The 25,022-nt window shown below is 41.7% G+C and overlaps 1 protein-coding gene and 1 long non-coding RNA gene across 2 annotated transcripts in view; one reads left to right on the top strand and one right to left on the bottom strand.

Annotated features, from left to right (window-relative positions):
- The window catches only part of LOC142101930 (butyrophilin subfamily 1 member A1-like), a 14,009-nt gene extending 10,929 nt beyond the window's left edge, over nucleotides 1-3,080 (bottom strand). Inside the window, exons 1-2 of the mRNA XM_075186378.1 lie at nucleotides 2,717-3,080; nucleotides 590-865 (exon numbers count right to left, since the gene is read on the bottom strand). Of these exons, the coding sequence (XP_075042479.1) occupies nucleotides 590-865; nucleotides 2,717-3,065 (625 nt within the window). The 5' untranslated portion in view covers nucleotides 3,066-3,080. The remainder of the gene's footprint in view (nucleotides 1-589; nucleotides 866-2,716) is intronic.
- Nucleotides 1-25,022, top strand: part of LOC142101942 (uncharacterized) — a 25,915-nt gene extending 893 nt beyond the window's left edge. Inside the window, exon 3 of the long non-coding RNA XR_012679164.1 lies at nucleotides 24,716-25,022. This is a non-coding gene — a long non-coding RNA (uncharacterized LOC142101942). The remainder of the gene's footprint in view (nucleotides 1-24,715) is intronic.

Here is a 25,022-nt window from a genome sequence, read left to right as displayed (position 1 = left end):
GAGCTCAATTCCTGACCATGGACTTATCTGTGAGGAGTTTGTATGTTCTCCCCGTGTTTGCGTGGGTTTCCTCCGGGTGCTCCGGTTTCCTCCCACACTCCAAAAACATACTGGTAGGTTAATTGGCTGTTATCAAAATTGACCCTAGTCTCTCTCTCTCTGTATATTAGGGGATTTAGACTGTAAGCTCCAGTGGGGCAGGGACTGATGTGAATGAGTTCTCTGTACAGCACTGCGGAATTAGTAGCGCTATATAAAAAGCTGCTGCTGAGGCAGCTATGCTAACCACTGTGCCATCTTTAGGGAACTCGTGGCTCTCCAGCTCTTATGCAACTACCATTCCCTGCTTTATCTGTCATCCTATGATTGGGGCTTAGTCTATATCAGTTTTAGACAACCAGTGGCTCTCTAGCTGTTGCGGAAACACAAAGCCCATAGTTTGCACTTCTACTACAGCTAGGGAGGGCCCTACGTCTGGTTTATTGTCTCAGAAACGCATGTTGTTGACTTGCCCTGTGTGGAGAAAATAAGCACGGCTATTGTTACTGGCTGGTGACATAGGACAACGCTCAGGAGATAAGTCACACACCTGCGAACGTCATATTAAGTCCAATCTCTTTTCCCGTCACCGGGTGTCTGGCTGCTCCGTACAGCCGTCCGGCACTGGCGTCTTCTAGTAGAATACTGCTCTCTAGTTGGAACCGTCCATTGCTCTGGTTGCGGATCTCTATATTATCGGCGGCGATGGGGGAACCGTCCACTTGCCAACGCATCTCCGGCCTTGGAAACCAGTCACGGGTGACAAAAGAGACCATGATGGCGCTGTCTTTCAGAGAGACTGCCAACTCCGGGAGGGAGCCGCTACCTGCAAAACAGCCACCGCCAAGTTGTACAGTCAATTTACTGACGGATGGTAAAAAAAAAAAAAAAAAAAAAGTGCAAATTGTACAGTTTGTGGGAAACTAAGAAAAGAAAACACATCCTGTAACTCTCAAACTCTGTAAAAGTTTACTTTAAATTAAGGTTTACTGACTTTAACAAAGGCAGATTTAAGATCCTGGTGATTTGCTTGTGTCCTGTATCTGGGATTATGTAATCTCCTTTGAAAATATTTTAAGTGCAACAGAAGCCCTTAATACCCCGTTCATTTGATATAAGTGAGCTGGGGGACTGGAGGATTTTACAGCGTTAAAGGAACAGAATAAACACCACAATTATATACAGCTATAAAGCTCCCATCTTATTTTGGTTATGTAAGTAAATGGTTAGAAGAGTATGTGTTGCAGTATGTGCCCCTAATTATCTTCTCTTGCTCCAAATGAAATCAGGGGGTAAATGTATCATACTCCGGTTTCTTCAACTCACAGGAGTTCGGCAAGATGACAGCTAAAATTTAAAGCGGCGCTGCCTTGTAAAGGGAATTTTTAACACTTTGTGGGACATCACGGACTGTAAGTGTAAATGATGAGATGTACTACAGCATTAATTACCTGTTTATACATTTTACATGTATGAACAGACACTTATTACACAGAGTTATAAAAGTTGTGTTTCCATTTGGGCTAATTCCAGTCTAATATACATTAAATTTAAACATTTGGTATTAATTGGTTATTATTGAGCTCTCTATGTACTTTCTATATCAGCAAATTGTTTTAGCAACTTTATCATATTCCAGAATGCACCAGATAAACGATAGCTAGACTATGAATGGTTGCTATGGGCAACACCTCCACTCTTCCTGTATAGAAGGTTTGATAAATCTACCCCACAGTTCCAAAATGTGATTTAATTTAAACCCTTAATTTTGAACATCTGCATTTTCTTACATTGATTTTATTCCTGCAAATATCTTCTTACGCTCGTTCCTCAACATCTCCCATACTCTCTCCCTTTGTGTTTTATTGTAACTTTCCTTAATTCAGTTATAACTAGTTGCATTTTTCATCATGATAAATGGATCTCCGTGCAATCCTGGTCCATTATACTGTCAGGAGAAGTTTGGCTGCTAATGCTATATTATACAGTCATTAAGCTCCTAATTAGCCATCTATGTGGGAGTAGATTCAGGTGTCTGTGTGGAATATAGAGAGTGGATTAATAATTAATTATTACAAATATTTGTTTTTCTCAAGTAATGTATTTATCTTTGGGTATTTTAGTAAAGGAGGGGTTGTATTATATATGATATGCTTTGTGCTAATGTCCCAGTGAATGTGTACATACATTGCCAGGTGTAACAGGCATGTCCCAATTTAATAATTCCTGACAAATAAATCTCAGTTGCACTGACCTTCAAATACATTGGGAATGACAGGCTAATTAGACACAAATAAAAACATGGAGGAAAAGAAATGGAATGGGAATTCTGAGTGTTTTAGCAACTACATTTAAGGGGAGAGGAAAAGCCAAAAGTCAGAAAACAGAATGCTGAAGAACAGTGTGGTAGGTAAACCTGCAGCCTCTCAGCCACTGTTGAACTACAAGTCCTAGCATGCCCAGTCAGCTACAGTACAATCTAGGCATATAGGTTTATGCAATAACATTTCACTATGTGCTAAAATGTGCTGTAACCCATAGCAACCAGACATTTGCTTGCAATATAGAAAATGCACTAGAAAATTATGAAATCTAGTTGGTTGCTATGGGTAACAGACAGTACATTGTACCACGTTACTAATTAAGCTATGCACTAATTGCCTGGTGCAAAACTGACCTATGACAGTGAGCTTTATGATCGCTTCCTCGTATTGTAAATTGCTGATGTTCTCTACGAAACAGTGATAGACGTCTGCATCGGAGAGACTGACATTGCGCAGCATCAGTGTCAGGTCTCCGGCGTCAGTCTTGCCCTGGAGAGACGCTCTCCCGCTGTATTCCTCGCTCTGCTGCTCTTTTTCCTCCTTTCCATTTTTCAGCTGGAATACAGTCGAGTGAGAGAGTTCACGAAACCAATGCACTTTGAGCCCAATAAGTCCGAGAGGAGGCGAGAGAGTGCATGAAAGACACAGGTACAAATGTCTGTGTGGACGGACCCTTAAAGGAATCAGCCATAGGTTCTGCATTTAAGATAAAACAATGGTGGTCTAAAAACTATATAGTAAAAAACGGATCAGTAACAGACATTTACAGAGCAGAAGAGTGCAGGATGAGCCTTTAGTCGTAATTGGCTAATAAAAATTAACATTTGGGAGTAAGTTAGAAAGGTGATTTTTTTAGGTTCTAAACTCTTATCTTGTTGCTTTTCAGCAAACAGCGAGACACCCGCATTGTAAATGTTTTTCAACCTCTTTCCCACTGAAAACCTGTTTTGCCAGAATAACATATTTCTTGCAATCCGCCCAGGTAGGGAACATCTCCGTGTTAACCCATCACTTCACAGTATCAATACAAGTCATACAGAGTTCTAATTAATTCTAACTGCCCTCTGTTTGCCTTAACGTATACACCCTCCCCTATATTTGTGTCTTTCTCTCAATAAAGCTTCGGTCCTGTGACCACAACTATTCTGGGTATAACATACTTATCAACTAATTACTTTTCCCCTCTGGGAGATCCTGGTAGGGGAGGTAAAGAGTGAGGGCGGAGGGGGGCGGTGCACAGCGAATCAAATCATTTTGGTGCCTCCACGATACAATGATCCTAAAGTCTCGTTTTGTCCGACATTCTGTGACAGTGGGCAAGTTTGGCTTATAGTGGCTAACTTGCCCGTGCCACCAGGGAGTCGTAACTCGCGATCTCTAGGCGCCAACCAAATTTTGGGGTGTGGTTGCGGGGATGCCTATCTACGTACCCGGCCGGAAGCCCCGCTCTTTTCAGAATATGTGGCGGCTGGTGCAGGCGCAGTGGATTTTAATTATAATAATAACAGCGGAACTGGAAACGCAAACTGGCCGCCACTGCACACGCTCAGAAGAACGCGGGGCCTCCGGTGCTGTTAGTGGATACGCATTGCCGAAGCCACACCCACAATTTATTATAGAGCCCAGTGGGTTACTCCCTTTGGCGGCATTAGTAGGCTATCCTGCACCTCTAGCGGTTACTTTCATTCCGCTTTATTCTATCACGCCTATTAATGAACGTGTTTTTCACTATCAAAACTGACGTTAAGATTTTTTTCTTGTGCTTATGACCTGGTTGGGTCTATGTGTCTGTGGTCGTATGAATGCCTGACGTAAACCTGGTACACTCGCCACATGAGATGCCTCCGACGTAAATTACAACTAACACTACTGGATATCTCAGGGAGGCTTCTCTAAATAGGACGTCATTCTGAATTCATTTAGTGTTTGGGAATAATATAGTGTAATTATAATAACATTTTGGTTTGATATAACAGTGCATATATTATACTATGTAATAATGGATATTAGGATAACAGAGGGCAGCTATTGGCCCAAAGTAGTGTAAACGCCGAGATTGTTTATATTAAAGAAAAAGTATTGAGATAAGCAAGAGTTAACTTAACATGGAGGGGTGTGGTAATTATTAGCCAATCAGTTTTAGGGCTCAGGGCGGAGCTACGGTAGGGAGGGCTTATAAGTGGGGTAAGTGGCAATTAGATGTCTTTTGCCTTCTGGAAAGTCCAGTTGGCGGAAAGCAGTCAAATCAGCGACCATAATGACACAATCAGGTGGCGTATTGGGCACTCTCCCCTAACAGTGATGTTCCATTATTTGGCTACCCTCGGGATAGTTGGGGGCACCACTTGGTCGGACCGGCCTCAGCTAATAAGCCCTTTGGGGTAGAGATGGGCTCCACCGCCTAAAAGTGTCCCAATATTTAGTTCTAGAAGTCTATGGTTTATGGATATGGCTGGAGGCTGATTGGTCTCGTTTCTATTGGCCACCAGTATGATTACAATGTATTCTTCAATAAATTGTGTGACCTTTCATATGCAAACAAGTCTCTCGTGTCTTTATTTCATGGTGATAAGGTAACTCTTGGTAAGTGACATAATGTAAAGGTGAAGTTATCAACCGCTGGGCGGATTAGGATATGTGTGATGGTGGTGGAGACATTTGGGAAGTCTCTGATGAGAACAGATGAAGTCAAAAGGTCGGAAGAGATTATATATAGACAGAAACAATGTCACAAATGTATATGTATTGTCTGACTGTATTACAGCTTCCTGCAACAAAGCAGAGTGTGAAGCATATTGTGTCAGAGGAATGTGAAACAGGAAATCACTCAAATAGTAGAAAATGATCTAGAAATACTGCAAATTGGTGTCAATGCACAGAAATGGTATTAATACTAATTTTTAGATAGATGAAACATGCAGAAAATCAATTTCACAGCTTTTTGTGTGAAATGCAAAGCCAAAAAACAAAACCAAAACCATATATATAATTTTTTTGATACTTACAATATCAACATATGTACATTTGGTTATTTTTCTTAGAATCTTATAGAGCCTGGATTTCAATTCGATTTGACTTTTTTAGTCTTCAGTCCTCTTTGGAGAGGTCATGCTAGTTGCTGGCTTTACAGCTGAAAACGTTTGAAAGGGGGCGAGGAGAACATGTGATGTGGTTTTGGCCGGCTCAGAACCAATCATACGACGTCTTCTCTTGGCTACTGAAGCTCAAGTTTGTTTCAATGTGATTGTCAAACTACTGATCACTAAATCTGCTCTAAAGTTTGAAAACTTGAGATAAATGATTGAAATTTAGATAGAGTGAAAGACTGAAGCTAGATTCCAGCAAGGCAAATCTGTTTGACTATTTTATTGCCGCTTCAAACATGTCCGAGCTCGGTTGAGCTTAAAGCTGCGCTGCCACCTACAGCGGTCAACGTTCCTGTTCACCGTTCAGAATGGCCGCAGCGCAGGGTGTGAGCGTGAGGACCAGAGAAGGTGCAAAGGCCCCAATTGTAGCTTCTCATCGAACCTCTGCACACACCCCCTCCAAAAAGTGAGAATAACCAAGGACTGTAAGGGGCTGCTCCCAGGGCTTCGGGGAGAGCCCAGAGCTTTAAAGCTCCACTTCTGACTTCTGACTACATTGTAATGGTTACATTGTTTTGTTTTTTTTAATGGTTTTACATCTAAACTTAACTTTAAACTTAACTTTAACTAAAAAAAAAAAAAAGCTGTGACCTCACACTTTGAACCTTCAATTCGGCCTCCACGGTTAAATCCAAATTTACCAGATAGGTGCAGGAGCAAATGCAGGATTTGCAAAGGGGGGTTTCCACACCACACTGCCAGGGGGCGTGACCAGCATGCATGGGGGCGTGACTATAATATTAGACAGTGCTTGGCTGCTCTCCAACTCTCCCTATCCCTATAATATACATGGACAATGCTGCATGCACTACTGTGTGAAGAGCTGTGTGAAGCGGGGACAGGGTCCAGCCACCTCAATTATACAGTGCCCCAGGCTTGGAGGGGGGGTTCCAGACACTAGGAAACCCCCCTTGGTTTGCCTATGAGGTGTGTATATACAACCCTTGGTACTGTACTGTCCTATATTTAAAGAGCGGAAGTGAGTCATCTACGGTGGCTGAAGATGGCTAAAGTGTGGATTAACTGACCGTGAACTGGAACAGTCAGAGTATTCTGAGAGTATTCAGCGTCGGAAGAATATTAAAGCTGAGACCAGAGCACTGTATACCGGAGTCCTTATCTCAGTCACTGTGATACGCCCATCTCAGAATCTGCGACAAAGTCAATATTTGACAGATTCAATTTGAGTTTTAGTCATACTTCCTTTTTTTTTATCACATTGGGTTTTATGTCGAGTACATTTCATAAACCAGTATACATGTAACTGTCTCACACAGCACATATTATGATTGAACCTTGCCTTATAGCTGCAGCCCATATCCATATATCATTACATTGACTGTTTTTTATACAGGAAGTCGATTGGCTCTTGAATTTGCTGCCCATGCGAACGGCTTCCTGTAAATTGCAGTGTGTGCGTCAATTAAAGCAGCAATCCCACATAGAAGGTTTAATTGTTTTCTTTAAATATCTACTTAAGTACTGTTTAAGCATTCATCTGATTTTTCTTAGCTGTCCTCTTACAAATCATTATGTCCTTTTCAAAATCTCTCTGGCGATTGCAAAATATGGCAACCATTCACACACAGGGGGCCTGATTCATTAAGGTTCTTAAATGAAGAGGATTCTCATTTCAGTCTCCTGGACAAAACCATGTTACAATGGAAGGGGTGCAAATAAGTGTTCTGTTTTACACATAAGTTAACTACTGCCTGTTTTTTCATGTAACACACAAATATCAACTTTAAATTTCAGTGTACAAATAAGCTATCAAATATTTGTGTGTTACATGAAAAAACAGGCAGTATTTAACTTATGTGCAAAACAGAACACTTATTTGCACCCCTTCCATTGTAACATGGTTTTGTCCAGGAGACTGAAATGAGAATCCTCTTCATTTAAGAACCTTAATGAATCAGGCCCAGGGTTACAGCTTGCAACATGTCATGTAGTGGCAGAGGGGGGAGAAGATGGAGGAGGAATTTACAGTACACAGAGCTCAAAGGGGGGTTCCAAAACCTCTCTGCTCACTACATCATCTGCCATGTGGCTGTGGTTGTCATGGTAGTACATCATTAAAAGCAGTCTGAAGAAACAAACCAAGGAAAAATGGTAAATACCAAAAATCTTCTTATATCCTGATACAGTGATTTAGGTAGAAAAATATTCTAAAATGTGTATATAAAGTTTACCATACCTTGAGAATAGTTTTTCATGCACGTGTCTACAGAGAAAAGTTTGTCTGTTTAGAAAGAATTTTGGGGAGAAAGTACCACCACAAATAATGTTCACAAGTTAAATGCATGAACGATGCAATGATTAATAAAGCAGTTTTAAAAAAATATTTTTATAAACTCATGTCTGCAGCACTAATGGACTATCTCACATTACGCAACCTTAAAGCTTGTTTTATTCCTCTCCCTGAAAAGAAACACATTTAGCACCTAGTCCCATTAATTTACAGAGGATAGGTGACACTTGTTAATTAGGATAAATAAGAAGTGATAGGTCAGACGTCCACACCCATCAAGGAAAACTAGGACATAGTATTTAGCATAGTGGGTTAAATTAAATGTAATTAGCATTCAGAAATGAATTGTATGATTAATGATGTACTGCTCTGTACTGCAAGATAATTAAACAGCATATTGCCCCCCTCCCCTTAATTTTAAGAGTATGGTCTTTAACCACAAATTATTATTTCATGATGAATGAATGAGGTACTCTCAGGGGGATATTTAGACATTTGTGTTCTTCTTAGAAACATTTTATAAGGGTCCCCATGTACAAGAATCAATCAATTTCCCACCTCATCAGCGTATAGAACTTTCCTCTATTGATTGGTCTGTAGCTAGTAGCAACCTATAGGAAGCAACTTGCTCTGTAGTAATCCAAAAGCACCAATCACAAGCTTCCTTTGGATTACTATAGCAGCTACTGTGTGATCTTTAGAGGGAGCTTCAGTAAGCCAGAGGAGGAGAGAAATTGTTTAGAGTTAAACTAGAGCCCCAGTGAAGCTGCATGGGGCTTTGATGGTGTGGGCAACCCCCATCCACGGGTTGCTACCACGGCAGTGTCACTGGCTACTGTATGTGCAGATCCTGACACTTGGCCTGAGGACCTGGTCACAGGTTCACACCTGTGGGTGGTTTAAACTGGACAGTATCCACAAGTTTGGCATCTTTATCACTACATGATCGTACACAAACAGCGGTCATCTTCCGACCACATTTTCCAACAAACCAGATAATTACGGGATTGAAAAAAAAAAAGATATTATTTAAATGTCCACGTAAACTTTTTTTCCCCTGGTGTTTAATCAGTGGGTGGGTCTGCGATCACACCCACGCTTTTACCTTTAAACTATTTCTGGAGTGCATGACTTGGCTATTATTAGAAGATAAGCGCGGGAGGACCGCCTGCGCCATCACACAGTACCTCGTCGTACTAGTGTAACCTGTTCTGTTTGCACAGTCTGCCAGGTATGCGAGTTATGTCAGATGCGTTCAGATATGTGAACTTTACTCTATAAAAAACAAAGGTCTCATCAGCTAAAAGATATATAGTGCGATGAAAGACACATTTACACTAAACAGGCCGAGGGTGTTGATGTTTCCATTGAAAATTGAAAACAAAAGTTTTTATCTATAAAAGTTATTTTTTTCTCAGCAGAGCATAGAGGAGCTCCAGAGTGACCTCTATCGCTCGGTATATTTTTCGATACATAAATTAATGTTAAATCGTTGCGATAAGACTTTATTTGACAAATTGTTAATTGGATGCTTGTAGACGGTATGCACTGGTCAATACAAACTTTAAAGGGCATATAAAAACTGGCACCAACAATATGTATTTTCTGGGAGTTATTTGTGAAACTGAAATATACACATCTACAAAATACAACACGGTGCCTTAAAGTATATAACATATATAACATATAGCATATATGGCCATTCGCAGAGGGCAAGTAAAGCCGGGGCAGCATGGTGGCTTAGTGGTTAGCACTTCTGCCTCACAGCGCTGGGGTCATGAGTTCAATTCCCAACCATGGCCTTATCTGTGTGGAGTTTGTATGTTCACCCCGTGTTTGCGTGGGTTTCCTCCGGGTGCTCCGGTTTCCTCCCACCCTCCAAAAACATATTAGTAGGTTAATTGGCTGCTATAAAAATTGACCCTAGCCTCTCGCTCTGTGTCTGTGTGTATGTTAGGGTATTTAGACTGTAAGCTCCAATGGGACAGGGACTGATGTGAATGAGTTCTCTGTACAGCACTGCAGAATCAGTGGCGCTATATAAATAAATGGTGGTGATGATGATGATGCTTGACATTATATTAAAAAGTTTGAGTGTTTACAGATCACTAAGAATGTTCATCTCCCAGGCTGCCATGTTAGAAGGTTCTCTATCTGAGCCAGCAAAGTGTGAGTTACAGGCTTCCAGACTTGCTCTGCAGAAAGCACTAGGGCTAATTTACTAACTTAGGTGTAACATTTGCACTAAACCACAGCAGCCAATCACCCCCTTCCTTGTCCAGCTTGCACTAAATAGATAAAAGCTAATTGCTGATTGGTTGCCGTGGATCAGTTCAAATTCTGAAGCCCCGCTGTGCGGGTTACTGATTTATACACAGCTACATAAATAAATAAATGATGATGATAATATAAAGGCAATGATGTCAACAGTGTGACAATGTAGGCATTAGGTTCCCATTAAAATACTGTCCTAAAAATAATGTGGTGCTTAAGCTATCTAATGGGATGGGGAGTTAATAGTTTAATAACTTTTATTTGTTATCTTCTAAAATACTGATTTTTAGGCACCGTAGGAAGGGGGGAGTGTAGCACGCGGGGCAACTAACTAGGAGGGCACAGTAGGACCGTTGTCCCAGGCTTGTCTGAGCCGGAGAGAGAGCGGAGCTGCTGCCTGTCTAATGTGTGTATCCGGCCAGTCCCAGACTATAGTACAATGCGGGGATTGGGGATGTTCAGATAGAGACAGGGCCGGATTAAGAGAATGGAGGCCCCCTGGGCTAAGGGTACTTTGAGACCCACCCTCCTCCATGAGCAGTCTCCCCCCCACGTGAGGTCCCAAGAGCGCTTACCTCCTTCCGTTCTTCCGCCACTGTAGTCTCACTCTCACGAGATCTCCTCAGTAAGGAGCTTACTGCGCGGTGCGGAAGGACTACAATGACAGCAGGCAGTTAACAGCATAACATTTGCTGTTAGCTGCCTGCCATTCTCCAGCTGACAGTCGGAGCTGGGGGCCCCCCGACCCAATGAATGCCAGCGGGCCCCCCGGATGCCCGCTGCCCCTGGGCTGTAGCCCAGTTAGAACAATGGTTAATCCGGCCCTTGATAGAGATAGCAGCACTTTAGATCCGCTACCTCCAACTTAATCATCTTCTCACAAAAATAAAGCAGTTTAAAATTGTGTAAAGGCAGCGGACAATCACAAGGTGGAGCTGGGGCGTCTCATCACACCGAGGGCATCTCGGTTCAGCCGCTGGTCCAGGAGGGTCCAACTGTCATTGCTGTTACTATCTCTGCTTCTTCTACAATGACCTCTGAGGCCTCCTCCATAACTTCTATCAACACAGGGAACAAGCATCATGGGTCTGTATCCAGCTGTGAAGATGATGCCAGAGAAGGAAGCCGGGCACGAAGCTACTCCGAGCTGGTGGAAGACCACAACAGTGCCCAGCAAAGGAAAATAATTGCTACAGGACGGTCATGGTTATGGACTAGTTCATCTTTAATATCTCAATCCTCCGCTGTCTCTCCTCCTTACAACTGCGCCATACCAGCGGTAGAAATGACAGTCGCCAATGGCTGCTTTAATATTGGTGGTTGAAGATGGAGTTAGCAGTTCTAGCCTATGGGGAGAGCATTCCCGGAGAGGGATCCTCTGCTCCGGTCCTGGCAGACTAGATACTAGATCCTCCTCACCCTCCTCAAGACTCCAGGCATGTGCTGACCGACGATAACACAACGCAATAGAGATACTGGGTCAGTACCCAGAGCTGTGAGTAATGCAGAGTCATCGCCAGGGCCGCCTGTTATTGGTTACGCTGTTCTTACATATAGTACAAGTCCGAAACTTCATAATTTATTGCTGCAAAAAGTGTCGATAAGGGACGATAATTAACGAGGAAATATTGAAGTGGGTCATAAATAGACCCCTGAGTACTTGCTGGCAGAACTCTGCAGTGAATAATATATTTCTTAACGCATTTTGTCCGTTCATTCTGACCTGTTCCATGTATACCGGCTGTACGTGACTGGATATGTATAATTACTCGTATGTCCCTAAACACAACCTGTGCCACCCTTGGAACTTTTTACTTATTTAGGGCAGTATTGCTCCTATATTTAGCCTGGGGACATCCAGCTGATTAGGATACCGGTCACCTCCTAATAGATGATTTCGGCAGAGTCATTACCTCACCTCGCTGTCAGTCATCGCTGTGAGCTCTGTTACGTGAAGGTTTCACCTGGTTGTTGTGTTTTATGTGCTCCTGTTTTATGCTTGTTGTATAATTTAATAATATAATAAATCATACTTGCCTACTTTCAGTAGTGACGTCCGTGAGAGGGGCGTGACTAATGGGCGGGAGGGGGCAGGGCGCCTCGAATCGCATCATTTTGGCCTCACCCCCACGAGTAAAATGTCGTTTTGTCGCGGGGGCACGGCCAAAATGACGCGATTCTCTGTGAATCGCATCATTTTAACAAGGGTATTCCGGGATGCCGGAGAAATGCCAGCTCTCGCGGGAGCCCGGGAGACTAACCCGAATTTCGGGATTCTCGCTCCCGTACAGAGGTGATCTCTGGAAGTGGAGTAGTCTGACAAGTTCTTAACAATCACTTTTTAACACATATTGGGCCTGACTCATTAAATAAAGTAAAGTAAAAAAAAATGAGTAACTTTGCAACTGGACAAACCCATGTTACATTGGAGGGGGAGATAAATTTAAAATGTGGGGACAGATTTATAGTTGGGGTAGGACATGTCCTAGATCATCTTTAAATGTCAGTGTAAAAATAAAGCTATCAAGTATTTGTGTGCTACATGAAAGAACAGCCAGTATTTAATTTATGCAAAATAATAAACTAATCTGCACCCCTTGCATTGTAACATGGTTTTGTCCAGGAGAAAACTTACTAATTTTTTTGCCTTAATTTGCTTAATTAATCAGGCCCATTGTATATTATTTAGGATGTAAAAATGTCCTATTTTAGTCCTTAAAACATAGTTGTTGATTATTTTCAGTGGTAGCTAAAAAAAAAAAGATTTTGTTTTATAGTTGTTCTCTTTTAACTTCAGATAATTTCCTATTCCTTTAATGTGGGGCGCTGATTCAGTCGGAAGAAAAGAAGAAGTTACTACATAACATTTATTCTATAAAACTGAGATTTTATTGCAGCGTTTACTAAACCACACCCACTTTGTGCTCATTAGCATAAAAGGAGGAGGAAGTCGCAGAAAAAAATGTGAGAAAATGTTACAGGAAACAAAATATAAAGAGGGACCATCTTGAAGAGACAAGTAGATCAGACTGTGGTTCTCGGGTGTTGTCAAACTACAAGTCCCAGCATGCCAGCTATCTACTGTCTACTTACTAGCAAAGCATGCTGGGGCTTGTAGTTTCACAACACCTGGAGAGCCTCAGGGTGGCCAGGTGTGCATTAAATCGTCCATAGAATATCCCACATAGTGATGTCACTAGTCCCCAGCATACCTGCCAACTTTTCCTTGATGACTTCAGGGAGATCCCGGGGGAGGTGGGCGTGCAAGGGGGGTGCTTGATGAATCGCATCATTTTGGCCCTGCCCCCTAAACGATTGTCACCATTTTGGCCAATTACAGCAGGGGACGGGGCTAAGATGATGCAATATTTGCGTCATTAAGCCCCGTCTCTCACCACTTATCTATTGCGGGGGCGAGAACCGGGAGGTTGCCCAGCTCTCCCAGGAGGCCTCCCAGAAATGTGGGAGTCTCCCGGATATTCCAGGAGAGTAGGCAACTATGCGTTAAAGAAAAGCAGCTAATGAATCTCTAGAGACTGAAGTGTCTTTTACATTTCTGTCTCCATTACTGAAGTCATGTTGTCTTACCTGTCAGTCTTTGATTAAATCTTGGTCTCCATGAAAATGGCCACCTCCATAGGCATCAATACATGGACATAGGACACAATTTCTGAACTGTGTCATCATGTCACAGATGGCGAAGCCAACCACGTCTTGTACTGGCTCAGCATCAGGGAGAATGCCAGACTCTTCAGGGAGTGAGGGAGATCACCCCTATTTCAGGGAGTCTCCCTGACATTCCGGGAGAGTTGGCAAGTATGGTCCCCAGTGAACTCTTCAGCGCACAAAATGGCCGCCTCCGCTTTATGTAGGTGATGCGCACATTTAAACACGTAACAATACAAAGGAAAGGATAAGCTTACATTTACATTTACATTAGGATAAGCTTACATTTTATGACGGAGCCGTAAGGGTATCAGAGAATCAGGACATATGGAAGGAAAGGGCCAGGGGCGGTTGGGTCCTAGCCCCGGACGCTTTCCAGGCACTGCAGTCTCCTCGTCATATTCTAAAGAAAGAATTCTTTCTCCAGCTGCACAGTCTGAGCCCTCACAATGGTGAGATAATGACAGAGTGAGAGCACGCTGTAATGACACGGTCAGGGACCGAGAGACAAGATGGTGATGAGGGGTCTCGGGTAATGACTGACAGTTGTATTTCTTCTGTGATAAATGCAAATTTTACATCAAATTTAACTCTTAAATTTCCCACCAACATCTTGAAGTTTTTTTTTTTCCCATGAAAATAACTAAACCATGTTTTGTAGCAGAAAGGAGGACAATTCCTAGTAATCATTCCTGAGGCGTTTGTACGATGTCAGAGAAAAGAGAATGAATGTGAGGACAAGTCCTCACAGCCGTCAGCGACTGTACATGGCGTATCCTGGGCGCCTCTGCCATCTTTCTCAGGAGGACCTGAGGTTACCCCGACTTCCAACTGAAGATACAAGATATCTCGTAAATGTGAATTGCTGCCCTAAGAAGGTCCTTTCTGTGATAGGTTCACAGCACATATTTGGGGATCTGATTTGCAGTTTGCGGATGATGTCACTACTGGAGAAAATGTTGTAACGTTCACTTATAAGACCAGTGCAGCCGGTCTCTGATCATTTCACTGACCGGAGGTTGTTTTATATGGAACATGTGTATCCGAATGATATGCAAAGGGAATCCAATGAGATGAATAATTAAAGTGCCACAGTGCAGATCACAAAATAGAGTCAATATCCAGATTACAACAAGTTACGAGTTTCCAGCATCTCAACGGCAGATTTAAAGCTGAAGATGAATCATTACGTGGCCAGAGAACTGGCATTATAGTGCACGATACTGGCGACCGGGTGCATCTTGTATACCTAGGAAGTATAATACCACGGCATTGAACGGTGGTAGAGGCCACCTCCATGCCCACGGATGGAAGTCATGGCAGCGTCCATCTTGGTAAGAGAAGGAGGTTACAGCTGCAGATTCTCAGTACGATCTGAGTCATTACAACTGGCATTTACATAGTGCCGATCTGCAAAGTAATTAATGTTTTTCAAGCTGGCCCCAATTCATCTCCTGTAGCTGACTTACACATCTTACAGACAGAGACAGAACCTTGTCTTTCTGCAGTCACTGGGCACCCGGATCAGCCATCATTATGCATCCAGAAGACATTGTCTTATACAGGATTCAGAACAGACGTAGCTGGCCTGGCATACAGATGTGTGCCAGGGAGACAGGAGGTATTTACATGATGTTCAAGTGGTGGAGAGGGCGGACTGATGGAGGCCTTCCCAGGTTATCAGGTGTCTGCTGGGCCTAATCCCCCCCACACTAAGGACTGGCCTTTTAGGCTGCTCATGGGAGTCACCCTATACTTTCAGTGGAATGTCATCATCATCATCATCATCATCATCATCACCACCATTTATTTATATAGCGCCGCTAATTCCGCAGCGCTGTACAGAGAACTCACTCACATCAGTCCCTGCCCCATTGGAACTTCCAGTCTAAATTCCCTTACATACACACACAGAGTAATTAGACAGTCCCGATGTGCCCTTACTCTCATGATTTTCATATGCATCCTGCAAAAGTAGGGGTGTTCCCGTTTTGTGGGGGCCTTCCTCCTTACGTGGCGGAGAACGCACATTGCTATACTGGAGGTGGACAAACTGACGCGTTCGCACAAATCTGAAAGCGCTGAATGTCCACATACTGTGCGGCTGTCACGTGACCCTTTTACTCGTTTACAGAACTTTGATGCAAGGTTAGAATTCAGTTTTAAAAATAATATACACACAAATATGTGTGAGTGTTAGGGAATTTAGACTTTAAGCTCCAATGGGGCAGGGACTGATGTGAGTGAGTTCTCTGTACAGCGCTACGGAATCAGTGGCGCGATAAAAATAAATGGTGATGATGATGATGAGATGGTATATAGAGCAATCCTGCCACACAGTGTGGGGGCTCTGGGAGGGCTCTAGTGGTCAGAAGTGGTACTGCAGTATTATTCTTTGTTTTTTTTACTTTGCTAGAATATTTTGTTCAAAATTTCTACCCCTTCTGCCCCCAATTATTCCTGTTTGAGGCTGGAGTTTAAAAAAACACATACTTCCACAGTTTTAAGTATTCAATATTGTCCTTTCACCAAATTTAAAGATATGGAGGCCATATTTAATTTTTAATTAAAATGTGAAAAACTGGAAAGTCTGGTGATCACTGAGCACAACCACCATGTATAAAGCAGCAGGTGATAGAGGGGGCCCGTGGTCTATGGAAGGGGGGGGGGGGGTGGTTGGTTTTGAGCATCCTAGCTGAATTCTAAATTGCAGTGTAAATATAAAGCTGTCCAGCATTTTTGTCCTACGTGCACAAGCAGACACTGTTTTTCCTGCCTGAAAGACAAAAGAAAAATTGCATTTGCACCACATACTTTGCAACATTTGTTCAGATGCAAATATGCACCTTTAGATGAATTCCTCCTAATTCTAAAAGGGGAACAGAATATCACAATAGTAATCTGTTCACACACCGACACCATGTACGACCTATTCTCTCCCAACGCTCCATGTTAGCAAAACTTTATCACAGCTATCCATCCTCTTATGTGCAGTACCTACAGACCCTTCTCACCAGCCCGGCTCACACTCCTCACATTACAAACAGTTGTGCAATATTCCAAGGAGAAACATGCAGGAAGATTGCAGAACTTCTAAGTGGGTGACACAGTCAGTGCTATCTGGAAATGATTGCATTCAATGTTATGGCAACTTAACACAAACAGGGAAGAGGATTTTCATTAAGAAAGGTCAATTTCTATTTTTAGCTTTGTGAAGATGCCACCAACAGCCACCCAGACAACAATGGACAGTGGCTACACTAGATGTATTGTATTTGTCTTCACATATGGATCAACTAGATCAATATATTGGCAAAGCGGCTCATCGCAGAGACTAAACCCCTTCCCCGCATGAACCATTAAAACTTTTGCACTTTCCAAAGTGACAAAATAAAAACAAGAGAGTGTAGAAATATTTGTACATATAGCAGAGATACAATTCAATACTAGTTCAAACATATAATGTACATCATAAATAAATGCAATTATATACTATCACTGGGCCCGTTCATGTCATGGCATTAATAGTGAGTTGGATGTATGGATTTTGCTTCATATAGAGCATACTTACCAACTTTCTGTTGGTGAAATCCGGGAGCCTGCAGAGGAGGTGGGCGTGACGGGGGGGGGGGGGGGGGGGGGGGGGGGCTCCAAGTGACGTCATTTTGGACCTGCCCCCATGACGTGATGACGCAAAATGCGTCATTTGACAGCGGGGGGCGGGGCCAAACGCCGCGATTCACCGGGAATCGCGGCGTTTGGGACTTAATTCTGCCCACTTCACTAGGAAGTGGGCAGAATTATCCAGATGCGGGGGATTGCCACACTCGCCCGGGAGCCCGGGAGACTCTCGCAAAATTCGGGAGTCTCCCGCAAAATGCGGGAGAGTTGGCAAGTCTGATATAGAGATGAGTTTGACACCACATTATTCCTGCATCAGTGTGACAGCGGCCTCGTATCACTTCTCTGTATATACTGTATACTTATTACTTACAGGAACATAATATTCCGCAATCTGTTACTAGTGTCTGTGGCGCCATCTTCTGTCAAAAATGCGCTATTGCAGATACGTCTGTGGAATGTTCACAATAGTGAAAAACACAGGACAGAATCCGGGGTTTCCCTAATTATTCTGCTGCTTGTGGTGGAAACTGAAACAGCTTCTCATCCCTTATACAAACTACCATAAACATTTATATATGAACTGTGTGCACTATTAAAGACAAATAAAGTCATTTTTAAGCATATCACTATCTACCAACAAGGTAAATTACACAAATTATAATAGCATTTACTTTATAATTCCCTTCATTTTATTTTTGCAACACCAATTTCCCGGACAACCCCCCCACCAAATAAAAATTGTCTGAGTCAGATCCCTCGTTGTAGGAACTATCTTTCACCAAACTAGCATGGGATCTTTGCTTTGGGGTTTTAGCCCACAGGATAAGAACTCCTGCTTCAAACATAATCAATGTAGGTATTTATTAACCTTTATATATCGCAGAGCGCTCTACATATGTAATCATTCATATCACAGCCTGCACCATTTGAGCTTACAGTCTAAGTTCCTTAGAATACACATAATATGGTTAATTTGTCAGCAGCCAATTACCAGTGTGTTTCAGAAATATAGGAGGAAGCATCATCATCATCATTTATTTATATAGCTCCACTAATTCCGTAGCGCTGTACAGAGAACTCATTCAGATCAGTCCCTGCCCCATTGGAGCTTACAGTCTAAATTCCCTAACACACACACACACACACACACACAGACTAAGGTCAATTTGATAGCAGCCAATTAATCGTCAACATTTATTTATATAGCGCCAGCAAATTCCGTAGCGCTTTACAATTGGGAACAAACATTGATAAGACAATACTGGGTAATACATACAGACAGAGAGGTAAGAGAACCCTGCTCGAAAGCTTAAAATCTACTAGTATGTTTTTTTTGGAGTGTGGGAGGAAACCAGAGCACCCGGAGGAAACCCAGGCAAACACAGAGAGAACATACAAACTCCACACAGATAAGGCCATGGTTGGGAATCGAACTCTTGACCCCAGTGCTGTGAGGCAGAAGTGCTAACCACTGAGCCACTGTGACCAATCCTGTATTAAGAACAGGTATTTGGTAGGTCCAGAGGTAAACTGGAGATTTTCAAACAGTTCTCATACAACCCAGGGGATTTGCTAGGGAGATAAAGAGTGAGTGACTTAGTTCTCTCTATTCTAACAAAAGTCAAAGTTCACTTTTTCTGAAAGTTTAATGGCTTGGGTGTCTGGTGGGTACCTCACTATGCTTCCAGAATTCGGACAATGCTGCCCTCGCCTACCACCATGTTCAATAAAGAATTTACATTTCAGAAGTTGCTATCAGCTTATATTCTTCTCCATACGAAACCTGCGCAAACATGGGGGAAACATACAAACGCCACACAGATAATGTCCTGGTAGGAATTGAACCCATGACCCCAGTGCTGTGAGGCAGCAATGCTGACCACTGTGCCATATCAAGCATTCCGTGGCATTTATGGTGGCGATGGATTGGATTTCATCTTGTGTCTGCCAATCGACCAATGTGACAGCGTCCAGTCCTGGAAGTGAACCTGTCACCTACACACACTGCAGGCAGATATTCTCTGGATTGAACCAACATTCATGAGAATGCAGCCAATGAACTCATTAGAAACCAGTGACATCATCGGGGTACGAAAGACAAATTCTATCCTAATGAATTGTAAGGCTGCCATCACTGTGTGCAAACGTTACACTTACACTAAATACAAATGTTACAATAATGTTTAGTGATAGCATCTCAATGGCTTTCACAGTGGCCAATGTGACAACCAAGATCTATCTTCATGGAAGTTTAGATGGTGCTTTCGCTCTCCCACATATTGAACCTACCAGTGTATCGGTTTACCTACCGTTAGAATGTTGGTGTAATTGTTGCGTAACTTATTTTCTGTGCACCCGTTCGTCCCATCCCCTTTTTCACATTACTGTCCCCATTAACCCCTCTCCCCCTTCCCCCAACGACCTCCCTAGGCTTTAAAAATGTTAAGAATCCCCAATACAATTTTTAATAAACTAACTAAATAAACAAGAAAGAAATGCTGGAGCACTGAGGAGGAATTGGAGAAAAAATAAAAGACTTCTATGCAGCGACTCTGATACTCAGTGATCTCCCAGACAGCTCCGGGAACGCCTGTGACCGCACATGATGGTCGACCAGATAACAATGTGATTCCCATATTAGAATATGTCACAGACGAGCCTGTGGATGAATACAAGTGGCACAAACAGAGTGCAGGACAGGACACTGTGCTCAGAGCAGAATCGGCTTTAAAGACACAAGATTGGAGTGAGAATTATAGTCATCAACGTTAAACGCAGGAATGTTTTGCATGGAAGAAACTTTTCAAGTAAAGGTCACCGAGGATGAATCAGCAAAATTCTCAGCAGAATGTCAGAACTGCTGTAAGAGGAAGACAACACTGTCAGTATTTAGACTGCTGTTAACAAGAGTGCGTCATCAATGCAGACATGGGGCTAGATTTACTAAGCTGCGGGTTTGAAAAAGTGGGGATGTTGCCTATAGCAACCAATCAGATTTTAGCTTTCATTTATTCAGTACCTTCTACAAAATGACAGCTAGAATCTGATTGGTTGCTATAGGCAACATCACCACTTTTTCAAACCCGCAGCTTAGTAAATCTAGCCCATGGTGTGCTGACTCTGGGGTGATGAGTGATATGAATAACGATGTAGCTTCTGCTGACACCTTGATTAAGGCAACATGGAAGGAATTAGCGCAGATAATGCACAGTGACCGTAGTAGGTATAGGGGATGGTTACATATACTGCTCAGTCTCCCCTATAATCACCAGGAAGATACCAGTAAACAATGCACTATATGGATCCAGTCCTAAATGTTATCAGTGAAGGAGCTCACCAGCAAGGCCGTGTATAAGGATGACAGCTGCATAGTTGCAGAAAGGGAGCCACGCTCTTGTAGAAGGAGAACTCACTGATATGTTTTATTAGCTAAGATGCAAAGAAGCAGCCAACACCGTCAAGAATAACTGACCTATAAACAGCATTCATGTGTAACACCGACATCTAGGAAATAGTTACCCCAAAGCCATAAGGTAGTTAGCTAAAGCACAGCTTGTCAATGGTGTTAGGACCGACCAGCTTGGGAATGGAATCTTTACCAAATATTATTAGTAGCAGAGCTGAAGAGCCGCTCGCTAGGCTTAATACCCACGGACGCGTTGGCCAATGAGCAGGAAGGAAGAAGTATTGTCTCACGTTTACCATGGGTCAAACAAGATACACAATGTTCTCCCGGCTTCGAAGCTACAATGAGATACCAGAAAAACTCAAAAAATATGATGCTCAAGTAGGTTACAGGATGCCAAGGATATTGGGACTGATGCAGAGGTGGCCCCAAATTGCGCTCAGTAAAAAAAGGCGCAATTGCCAGTCGGCAACAGTGGTTTATGCCAGTCGTACGTCACATACATCTCACTTACGCCTATGTTTCAACTCCCCGCCTCAGGTACGAAAAAAAAAATATGCACACAAAAGCATTATATATGCCTATACAAAGATATCACCAATCAGCTTAAGCGGAGCATTTGCAAACAGCCAATCACAAGTGTTTCGCTAATGCTGGGTACCATTATTATTATCATCATCATCTGCTATTTGCACTTGCCCCTGACCACCCAAATAGAATACCTCAGTACCATACAACTCTGAACAGAATGGAATGACAAAGAGAAAGAATTGTAGTCTTTCGGAATGTAGGCTTTTTGAGGCAGATATGCCATCAACATACTAGAGCTAGACAATCAGGACAGCCTGTTTTCTCCAAAATTGTGTACCCAATAAGGCTGAAGGGAAAACTCCACATAGTGGAACAGAAAGAAGCCTAAACTGCAGCATATTATAATATTTGGAAGCAATGCCTATGTCAATGTTCAAAAGAAAAGAGTAGGGAAGCTCATGCAAATGAAGGAATGCTGGAAGACTACAGAGAGAGACAAAAAGAATACAAACTATAGCACCAATATATCATAAAGGAAACAATTAGCAGAGATGTGATTAATGGAAGATCTGTTTCAGCCAAATTTCACATGTAGTTCAGCCTGAGCAACAAGCTCAACCAGAAAACAGGAAAGGGAGAAACGTGACATTGCAATTGAATGAGTCAATGCAGCTATCGAAGAAGGAGAGAGGATATCACCAGCTCTGCCTTCAGTCACAAGATACACAATTGCCAGTTCCACATGGTTCAAAACACACCACAACTAGAGCCAGAGATGTGACAGGAGGTGCAAAGACTTCCTACCTACAAGAAGTGGAAGTGGATTACACAGTTGATGAATAATAACAGAGGTACCAAACCTCTGAACACACCACATTGTGAAAGTTCAGCGCAACCAAACAAGAGTTAACCCATCTGGCAGAGAAAGCAGAAATGCTATTTCTGCTAATATATTTTGCATCCAATGCTATTAGATGCAAAAGGGCTTTTAAAACCAATTACAAATTTGAATGCAAAGTTCACAGATTCTGATCATAGCTCACAATGAAGATCATGAAATCACAAAGTTAAGTAAATTTCCACTTAAACTCCCGCGATTAGACTAGATTGCGTGTGTTCAACAGACAATAGAAAATGACCCTCACAAAATTGTCTGCACATCCTGATCACATCCAGTCTCGTCTGTACTTGGAAGCTCCGCAAGATTGCGCCTGGTTAGTACTTGGAAGGGAGACTAGCTGGGAATACAGGATATTGTTCCCATGTACTTGAACAATTCTTTAATGAAAAGGGCAATAGGTGTTCAATCTCTGTGAGTCAATTGTATTCATTAAAATAATAGTTTCTCCTCTATGTACTGTTATTCACTTCATATTTGAAAATAACATTCATGAAAAGATTGTAAATATTTTTAATAATAATGTGTATATATGCTATGTTTTTCCTTCTTTATTGTGTTTTACACTTATGTCAGTTAATTGCCTTTGTCAGCTTATGCTAATTAGCAATCCCTGTAATATACATTATCTGCCCCAACTCTCAGTATGTCAGAGTATCCCACTGCCTGTAAAACAAGAATCTGCTTTGAAATGCATACCAAGACCCATAAACCTGTGTAACCAGTTATATTGCTGGGGGGGGGGGGGGGGAAGGGGAGATAGTTGTGAATTGTTCAAAAATGCTTTGACTACAACAAAGTGTAAATCCAATGTTACCCGTAATAGTTAAATAAAGGATTTCACTTGTTCTACAAAAATGACTACATTTAGGAATTTAGAAGATAATAATTGAAAAAATGCTTTATTCTTGGAATAATGCATTTTTTTCCAATTGATAATATGTTTTAAATAGTTTATTATTTTTGATTTTGCTATTATTTGAATCAATTTTTTAAACAATTTAATTTTTTTATTAATTTATTTATTACTATTATTATAATTTTTTTGTTTAATTGGGATATGTAGTGCAGCTGGAGAATGACAGGTTGCTGGGTTCCTATGGTATAATTTTTGTTTAACGGCTATTTGGATGACATTGTTCCATTTAATCTGTAATGATTCCACAGTGTTTTATTTCCCATGGTGAAGGTATGTTTGGCACAGTACATTGCCACTACTTGTAGGTGTATATTTACTGCGGTCAGAGGCTCATTACTTGAATTTCTGCTTTCTCTGCCAGATGGATTAACTCTCGTTTGGTTGCTCTGAACTTTCACAAGTTGTAGCGCGGATAATGTAAATGTCGCTGTAACAACAACCTTCCTCCATTATTAAAACATCAACAACAACAAAACAACTGTTATCACAATCTGGAGTTTCCCTGTCCAGACATATGTCTGAATTAGTAGGTTACTTCCAGCTAATGCCTGGCTATATACATGGTTTTATGTGACTTAGGAGGACCAGTAATTTATATTATATCTTTTCTCTACATTGTTGTCTGCAATCTGCTCTAAAAAAAATATATTTGTCAAGACCATACTACAATGTAAAGATTTCCATACTAATATAATATAGTTAAAAATATTGCATGTTTTTGGGAATAATATTTGTGTTGCACTCATCCCTTCCTGAGCAACAATAATTTTTATAGTTTATCGGAAAAAAATTGAGGTTTGTTCTAAAATCTAGTTAGCCTGTCTCCAGGTTCGGAAGAGTGAAAATGAAAAATGGGGACACAATCAATGTTGTTAGAAGCCTCATTGGTCTCTTGGTTATAATCCTCCAACAACAAACTGTTGTAAACAATGGGAGCGCCTGATATTCTTTTCTTTTTTAGACTCTTTAGAGTAAAATATATTTTCCTACATAGGTTTCTGATATATTTATTAGGTTCTATGAATAATTCAAAGAGATTTGGATTAGAGAAGGATGCAAATTTTAAACCGTTCATGGGTAGTCTGTGAATCAGTAAGAGGCTTAGAGGATATATTGAAAACACCTCTAGGTCTAATCAGTGTTTTAATCTTTTTCTTCCTCTTTGTACACTTTCCTCCTCGTGAGCCTCTGTTTGGGTCTCTTCCTATTTTTGGCGTTTGCAGGTCTAGAGGCTGTTGTGAGATCATGTTAGTGGTGAATAATTCAAGTCCCTGACCCTAGTTTTGGTTTTAGCTTCTAATAAAGTTTCCTTTTTTGTTATGTTGATAAAATAGAGTCTGTAGAATTTTTCCTACCTAATGATTTAGTTTCTTTTAGTGGTTTCAATTTAGACTTAGTGATATCCCTATCTGATCTTGAGTTTTTTAGCCTTATATGTTGGACAATCGGACCTACTACCTCTGTTCTTCTTATGGTAGGATCTCACCTCCCCATTAGCATAATCTGTTAAAGCAACTGTAGAATTCCGTGCGGACGTCCACTTGATTTCTTCACTTTCTGATGAAATAATCTGATGACAGCGAAACGCGTCAAGTATTTTCAATATTTTTAAATCTTGTGATATTTTCACCTTGAAGGTTTTAATCTATTTTATTCTGGATCCCTGTGGACACCGAGACTGATGCACCATGGAGCAAGATATGGGGGAAGAACATTGAAACCGGATGATGAACTGCGTGGTGACCCTGTGTTATATCGGGCAACGTTTATGCTATAACAGCTAAATTATCCTGGAGGGACTGTTTGTAGTTCTTAAGACTTCTTTCATCTACAAGAAAAATATCCTTCAGTCCGCTCTCCTAAAAAATGGAATACACTGTTGCAGTATTGGAAATTGTGTGTCGAATATATTACAAAGGACCGGTTTTGAAATCTTATATGGTA

The sequence above is a fragment of the Mixophyes fleayi genome, chromosome 9 (assembly GCF_038048845.1).
Source record: "Mixophyes fleayi isolate aMixFle1 chromosome 9, aMixFle1.hap1, whole genome shotgun sequence".
NCBI classification, from domain to species: domain Eukaryota; kingdom Metazoa; phylum Chordata; class Amphibia; order Anura; family Limnodynastidae; genus Mixophyes; species Mixophyes fleayi.
Note: the sequence above shows the minus strand (reverse complement) of the source record. Positions and strands in the feature narration are given on the sequence as shown.